Below are 8,099 nucleotides of genomic sequence, written 5' to 3' on the forward strand. Positions count from 1 at the left end.
TAGTGTGAGAAGGAAGAGACAGAGGCCAGAGAAGGCTAAACAGAGAAATCTGTTTATTCTTCTCTTCACATGAAGAAGGAATGAACACACATCACATATAGAGAGATAGAAGAGTATACAGACGTCGAGCCCTTCACCAGGTGAGAAGTAAAGATCTCTATTTCTTCTCGTCTGTCTCCTGATGCTCCCTCTCCCAGGCAGTTAGCTTATCTTCTCAAGAGGATATAAATCTGATTGAAGAAAGAAGATACACCCTTCGTATGAATGCTCTATGCAAATACACATACATCAGCATTAGAAGAAGACAGTAGAAAGAATACTCAAGCCATACAGTCTCGTTCTCCTCCTTCTTCTCTTTCTTTCATGCATCCACGTTCCTTCTTCTCTCTTCCACTGCGTCAGTGTACTTTGATCGAAGGCTTTCCCAGAGAAGCAGGAAAGATACTTGAGAGTTAAGAGGAAGCAAAGCAAGTTCACCGCGAGAGAAGGACAAGTAGATAGATAAGAGTGGAAAGCAAGAAAGAGAGGAAGAAAGAAAGGGGAGACGGAGAAGAGAAAAGGAGCTATGACCAGATGATGGTAGCTTCGAAGGGACCGAGGAGGTGTTTTATCGTAGACTTCTCTGCGTCAGGGAGGTGCCTATTACAATAGAGAGGAAATGAAAGGAGAGAAGAAAACAAAAGAAAACTTTAAATTCTCAAAAGTCCTTTTAAAGTGAGTCAAGAGGGGTGTGCAGCAGGGACGATACGAGAAAGAAGTTTCTCTTGTTACGTGTGTTTCTTCATCGGAGAAAAGAAGGCAAAAAGGGAAACACGTTAGTCTTTGAAACAACAGACTTTTAGAAAAGAAAAAAGATTAACAAGGGGATGGAAAGAAAGGAGAAGAAAGAGAGAGAGAGATGAATGAGAAACAAAGTACAGTGAAGCGGAAGAAAACCTGTCATGCTGTTCTGGGGTGTACATACACCGTAATGTAGGGTGTACATACACCGTATTCTTGGTGTACATACACCTCAGAGTTACGGAGAAAAATGCGAGAATCACAATAAGGACGTGTAGATTTTTCACCATGAAGCATTTTGTTTCTTTTTCTTCATTATGACGTCACCCGGATCCTCCCTACTTTTCACAGCTACAGAGCTCCTTCTTCTCTCCCATCGTAATGACGGGTCGACCGATCAGTCGACTGTCTGTCCTACTTCTCCCGTCTTGCTTCTAACGCATTCAGACCGATCCGACGTAGAACACATGAAGAAATGAGGAGGAAAACACGAGAAATGGAGGCTATCTCCTTCCTATTCAAGACATCTGCACACCGATGAGAAAGAAAGACTTGTAGAGAAAAGAAACTCACCCCTGAGGTGGGCTAACCGGAGAATCCGCCGTATACCTCCTACCCTGTCTCTTTGTCTAGGATATGGAGGGAGACTAATCAAGAAAACTTCTCCCCCTGTCTCATTCCGTTTGAGAAGGACACATCCTTATGTATGCAGTTATAGCACCTCTAGCAGCCCGTAAAGAAAGAGTACCTCTCCACCTGTCTTTCAAGCTCGAGCGTTATATAGTAGGGTGTGTCGACGCAGCAGAAGGCATCTAGCTACTCGAAGAGAGTGAGTGAATAAAGACAGGTGATTAACAAAAGGCCAATGTACTGTGGGTAAAACCCCAGACAAGATAAGAAACTTGGTGTGTCATATTCAGCTGGCTCGCTGCTCCTCCTCCTTCATATCTTCTTCGCTGCATCGATTGAGAGTGGGACGGGAAGGGGGGAGAGGAGGGAGACTGAGACGGGAGACGGTGGGAGACGACCCCCCCCCGTCATCTCAGCCGTTGACCTGAAGGGTTCCTACTGCTCATCCTATGGAGAGAGGGCGAGGAAGCAAACAAAAGAGAGAAACGGAAGACTTCATAAAGCTACAGCCTTTGCACAGAAGAAGAAATAGGAAAGAGAACATGACCGGGGACTTGCGTGTGTACAAGCGAGAGAGAGAGAGAGGGGAGCGAGAAGCGATCCGAAGCAATACATCGGGACCTCTGCGACTACTACTTTTTGGACTACTTCAGCGACAGCAAGCTAGCAACCGTCGTGTAACACAGTCAAGTCTTTCAGCTCCAGATTCTCTTGCTGTTCTTTTCTTATTCTTATTCTTCTCTTCTTCCTCCTTCATCCCTCCCTGTTCTCTTTCTTATCTGTATCTCTCTCTATCTCTAGGCAGTTTATAACCCTACATAATGCTCGCTGAAAAGAGTTCAAGACACAGCGAGTGACACGGAGACAGAGTGCTTGCTGCTGGTCTCCTTTTCTTGTCCTTTTTGTTCTCCCCCCCCCCCTCCCCGCTTCTTCTTATCTTGCTCTGTCTCCATCCACGCGAGAAAGAGTTCGGAGTTGGGGCTTCGAGTCTTCCATCATCGTCGATGAATGCAAACTTCAAGACTTCTCTCTTGTTTGTAAACATTCTTCTCCTTCACACACAGTCGTCTTCCTCCTTCTCGCCTGTACTGTCATCGCTTTCCTTCTCTTCTCTGCGTCAATTCTACTTTTCCTTCTGGTACACACTTGTCTTTCTTTCTTTCCTTCTCACTCTTTCTTTCTTTCTTTCTCCCTCACTCTTTCTTTCTTTCTTTCCTTCGTCTTTTCTTCTTCTTTCTGCATGTCCCTCACTGTCTCTTGTCCTTTTGTCCTTTGGTCCGTACATCTTATCTCGAAGAAAAGAGTGATCTTCACTTCGCCTTAGTTTGCGGGAGAGATCTCCCTTGTCTTATCTCTCTTCCTTACTTCTCTTGTTTGCTTTCTTATACGAAGCCGTCTCAAAATACCACGTTTCTTCTTTTCCTTTCTTCCTTCTGTGGCGGTCTCTTTATTTGACTCCTCTGTCGTCTTCTTCTTTTCCTTCCTCTCCTTCTCTCTCGTTTCTTTGGCCTCAGGTATCCGCGCTCACATGTCTCAGTGTGCGGCTTCTGTCTTCTTGTCTCTGCTATCTCTCTTTGAACGCCGCCTAGGCACACATCTATGGCCTACGCTGTAGAAAGGTGTAGACGTTGTCACACTTATATCCATGTGTATGTCTATACCTGTCTGTCTCTATCGCAGTGTATAGACATCTGAATATCTATCTGTCTACAAGTATGTCTTGTCTGTGTGAGAGGTAATTTTTCTCCCCATGCAGGCATCAGGAGTCGGAGACACCTTCCTGGTCTCTTCTGTCTCCCTCTTTCTCTCTCTCTTACCTTTCTTTTCTCTGCATAAGAGTCAACAGGTCATTACCTCTGGGTATCTCCCTTTTCCTCTCTTCTTCTCCTCTAGAGATCATAAGGAGAGATTCCCCGGACTTGTCACGTTGAAGTGTCCTTTTTCTTCTTGTTGATCTGGTAGGAGAGGAAAGAGAGAGAACAAGAAGATGAGGGGGAAGCCTGACGCCCTAGTATTGTCACATCGAGGCTTAAGTGTTTCATCGAGAAAATCGATGCTCTCTTATACACTATATAGAAAGTCTTTCGGTCTGTCACTTCTTTATCTTCTCTTCTGTCTCTTCTTCTTCGTTAAGAAAGACGAAGATTTCTCTTTGATCTTCTCTCGAGAACACGAGAAATCCAACATTTCGTTTGTACATGCAGTCACCTGGAGTCACTCCTCTTATGGCGCTTCATCAGGGAGAGGAGGGGGGAGAATAAGAAGGGAAACTCCTTCTTCTTGTTCTCCCCACCTTCTCCTAACGAGTCGATCACGTCGTCAAAACCTTGTTGCCTCTCTCTCTCCTTCTTGTTCTTCTTCTTCTTCTTCCTTTTCTTCTCCTATCGATCTTTCTATCTCACCGAGCAATCTCTTTCTTTCTTCTCTCTCTCCTGTCAATCCCTCATCCCCCCTCTCTTCTTCTTCGCGAGGTGCACTAAGGACTAACGACCTCTCAAACAGGTGTTTCTCTTTCATCTCTCCTTCTTGTTCTCCTTTGACCACCTCTCTTTCTTCTTGCTCTTCAGCTCGTCTTCTTCCTGTATCTTCTCCCCATGCACTGTCTACTTCTTTATGCTCCTCTTCTGGCTTCTCTCCTCTCATCGAAAGGAAAAACGACGATGAATTTCCCAGCTGTCTCTACAGCCAGTTGCCCTCCTCCTCCTTATCTTCATTCATACAAGAACCCGACCGCTTCTTCCCCCTCAAGACCTTGGGGAACTTCTTTTCCTCACCTCTTTTTCTTTCTCCGTATATAAGCCGTCTCTCACGAAGAAGAGAAGCAAGTTGTTTTGCCTCTCTATCAAGTCCTCGTGACCATAGGATACAAACGCCTTCGTCCGACTTTCTAGATCTCTCTCTTGTTTCTTCACCTACGGCTTTCTTCTATTATTCCTCCTCTTCTTCTTTCTCTTCTCCTTCATCGTCAGTCTCGCCGCTTTTGCTTCTGTTTCAAGGAGCGACAAGGCCCTCTCCTCTTCATTCTAGACAGCTTCTCCAAGCAACGAGAGAAGTTCAGCACCCTACAGATTCTCTTACAGAAAGCAAAGAAGAGAGAGAAGAACTAGAGTCTGCTGGACAGATAGGGGATGACACAGGGGGTGCGGGAGAAGGTCATTTCGTGCATGCAGAAGATATGCCGTCCCATTCTTTTCCTTCGGATTCTACAAACTCGTCTTACACTAACGAGGCAGAGTATTATGAACCTTCTTCTGAGGGGGGAGGAGAGAGAGAGAAGTCTTTCTTCTCTCCTGGAGAAGATGAAGAGATAGATAATGAAGGTGAAGGAATGGCTTGGATAGATACACATCACCCTCATGATGACCGGGAAAGAAGAGATTCTGCTGTGGAACTTTCTCTGGAGAAATCTGGGGGAGATCGTAGGGAAAAAGCGACGCCTTCTCCTTCATCTTATCATTTGAATGGTCGAGAAGAAGGCTATCGACATCTATCAACGCCAGGGACATCTAGGGGGTCCACGAGGCAGAGAAGAAGGTATCCAGCCCTCTCATCCGTTTCATCGTCGTCTTTCCCTAACGACTATGGAACGATGCCTGCAGGAGAAGGAAGAGACGAAGAAGAAGATGATCGGTCTACTTCTTCTTCGTCTCGCCGTGTATCGCCGGTGTATGGAGATTATGAGGGGGACACCCCCCCGTTTTCAAACACCAGAGGACTACGGAGAGAAGGAGAGAGGCGAATGAGATCTTCTCCCTCTTCCTTTGCTGGCGTGGAAGGAGGAGGAAGAACAAGGAGAAGCTTTTCTAGCTTCCAAGGTAACGAAGAAGAAAGAGAAAGAGAAAAGATAAGGAGACAAGAGGGGCTAATACCCTCTGGTGAAACAACGGGGGAAGACAAAGGTTATTCTTCATCTACGGCAAGTATCTCAGGTGTACAGACACCTCGAAGGCTTCAAGGCGGTCGACGTAGGTTCAACAGGCGAGGGACATGGGAAGGGAGTTTTCGTGAACGTCGTTCTCTCACCTCTTCTTCTTCTCGCTTTTCTTCTATTTCATCCTCACAAACTGAGCATACGACGTCGCCTTCTCCAAACCAAGAAGGAGAGGGAGACGAAGAGGCTTATCGAAGTAGCTCTTCTTCAACAAGACCTATCTCCGATAACGAGACACGTGAAACAGACTACTTTTATCCACTAGATGAGCGAAGAGATGGCGCTAACGAAGCTTTTCCGGCTCTCCGTTCCAGAGGTGATATCAACCTTCAAGGAAATTGGAGAGGCGGTGAACGGCCGTATCGGGGTAGAAGATCTTTCTCTCCAACTTTGAGAGAAGACTCCATTTCTTCGAATCTCCCTATGCCTAGATCATCGTCTTCTACATCTAGTGGCAAGGAAGGGACAAGAAGCGAAGGAGGAATCGTTGCTTATGCAGGTGAGGATACTAATAAGAATCTATGGAGAGATCCAAGGATAGAACGAGGAGAGAGAGAACAAGACGGTGACTTAGGCTATGAGAGAAGGCGACCACAACTAGAAGAAGGTTTGCAAGGTAGGCAGGAAGAAGAAGGACAAGGGAGAAGAGCTCGCTCGATCTCGTTAAAGAGACATAACTTTGGTTCCCCATCATCGCTATATGACGGAGAAGAACATAAGGAATCTCGTCATTCTTCTACTTCTTTTCTACCAAGAGAGAATAAGACTGTCGGAGAAGGACAGAAGGATGATGAGAGGAAGGATGCTTCCGAGGAGGGTCAAGGAGAGAGACGGGGCAGCCCAAGCTCACGCCTTTCATCTTCTTTTTTTCCTTCCTACGAGAATGACGAGGCGAGTTCACGTGAAGGAGGTAGAAGAGAGTTCTTTGAGAATAGAAGGGAGGAGTATAGCAGAAGAAGAGGAACCAGATGGCTTTGGAGTAGAGGAACCCGAGACCAACAGTGGCACGAAGCTCCTAGTGCCGGTGCAGATAGGAGGAGAGAGGGTTACCGATATGCTGAAGAAGACCTAGAAAGTGATAGACAAAGAGATCCTAGTAAACATCATGTAGTGATGCCTCCTCCTGAAGGTTATCCCACGAATCAAATCCCTAGAGAAAATTCTCTCCAAGTAGAAGGAGGAGAAGATGATAGGAACATGCTGTTCTCTCAGAGACAAAGAGGAATAAGAAACCCTCTCTCCCGACGTGGAATATTATACAGGCCACCCTTCCCCCGTATCAGAGGAAGAAGACCTCTCTTTCCCTATAGTCGCAGACGCTTCAGTAGAGGCATAAGAGGAAGAGATGCCTATTATCTTTCTCATCCCCCTCGCCCATACATGACTCACTTCTATCGAGGTGATAGACGAGCCTATAGAAATCCATTTTTCTCTCCGTCGTCTCTAGGTCAAAGAAGAGAAACCGCGCCTGACGCGCTAGGTCGAGAAGGAAGAGGGGGGGATGAATTAGATGAGTTTGGAGACACCGTCGATGGAGAGACCAGGAGAGAGTCAGGGAGAGATAGGGGCATAGAGATGATAAGAAGAAGAGGTCTATGGAGAAGAAGAGAAGAAGACACCGAAGAGATTCCATCTATGCCTTCTTTACCTGTTCTTCTTCGATCGTTAGATGTAGGTCTTCTTCTCTGTGGAGGGAGAGGAAGAAGAAGCTCTTGTCATTCGTCCCCTGATAGGAAGGAAAACGTAACCGATCTTGCTACTGATATCTCTACTCTACCTCCTCCTCCTTCTCCAGATGGAACAGAAAGTCTAACGATAGCCACATCGGATGGAGATCTTCACGGGAGAAGAGAAGAAAACGAACATGAAAGAAGAGAAGAAGAAAAGAGAAATGAGGGGAATCATGAAAAGCCTCTCTCACAGATATCATCGCTTCTCGATCAATCTAGTCATATACACCTGGTAGGGCAAGAAGAACAAGAAGATAAACCTTCCATGACAGGCAGGCGAAGAGGAGAAGAAGAAGTAGCTCAACATACTACGTCTCTTTTAGAAAGAGCGATGGAAGAAGAACTTCCTCTGAGCCTTGAAGATGAAAGTATAGGAGATCTCATCGATGATCGAATGAGGAGAAAACTTCTTCTCTTACCCCCCATAGATCCCCATTCCACTGTCGATACACCTGACGTCCAAGCAATGAGAGACTTCACTTCTTCTCTTCTTCACGTACCTTCACCTGACAAGAAAGATCAGGCGGGACAGGACAGAGAAGAAGAAGAAGAGAAAGGACAAGCAACCCGAGAAGAGGAACAAGAAGCACATCGCCATCATAGAACATCTTCAGGCTTATCAGAGAATGCGAGGACTCTTGGCGCTCCTCATCCAGGGGAGGAACAAAGAAGCTCGAAGTGGTACTCCTTCAAGAAAGTTTACCAGGAGGCACTTGAAAAGTTCACAGGCCATGGAGGAGACACAGAACAGAGAGAAGGCGTGGAAATGAATGAGAAGATCGAGCAAGTCTATGCTTATGCTGCTTTCATTAGGAGGGCTCTCGCTTCAAGACAAAGGAGAAAAGTCACCCTTGATGCCGCTCTACAGAGGCATCAGATTCCCTTCAAGTACGTTGACATAACAAGACAAAAGGAATCTTCACCTCTATGGACATGCACACCTCTACGCACATACGTAGACACATAAAGAGATATGTATACACACATGAACGGAAACAACATACAATCCCCATCTATCTATCTATCTA

General features: G+C 46.0%; 2 protein-coding genes across 2 annotated transcripts in view; one reads left to right on the forward strand and one right to left on the reverse strand.

Moving 5' to 3' along the window:
* Window positions 1–1,524, reverse strand: part of CSUI_004479 (uncharacterized protein) — a 1,689-nt gene extending 165 nt beyond the window's left edge. Inside the window, exon 1 of the mRNA XM_068064670.1 lies at window positions 1–1,524. This exon is cut by the window's left edge and continues 165 nt beyond it. Coding sequence (XP_067923353.1) covers window positions 816–1,070 — 255 coding nt within the window. The 5' untranslated portion in view covers window positions 1,071–1,524 and the 3' untranslated portion in view covers window positions 1–815.
* Window positions 1,525–2,331: 807 nt separating this feature from the next.
* On the forward strand, window positions 2,332–7,957 carry CSUI_004480 (uncharacterized protein; the record flags this gene model as incomplete). The annotated part of the gene is made up of 1 exon (XM_068064671.1): window positions 2,332–7,957. A coding segment is annotated over exon 1 (4,560 nt), but the record flags the coding sequence as incomplete, so codon positions are not given.
* Between the last annotated feature and the right edge of the window lie 142 nt (window positions 7,958–8,099).

This window comes from Cystoisospora suis, assembly GCF_002600585.1.
Source record: "Cystoisospora suis strain Wien I chromosome Unknown contig_2102, whole genome shotgun sequence".
NCBI lineage: Eukaryota > Apicomplexa > Conoidasida > Eucoccidiorida > Sarcocystidae > Cystoisospora > Cystoisospora suis.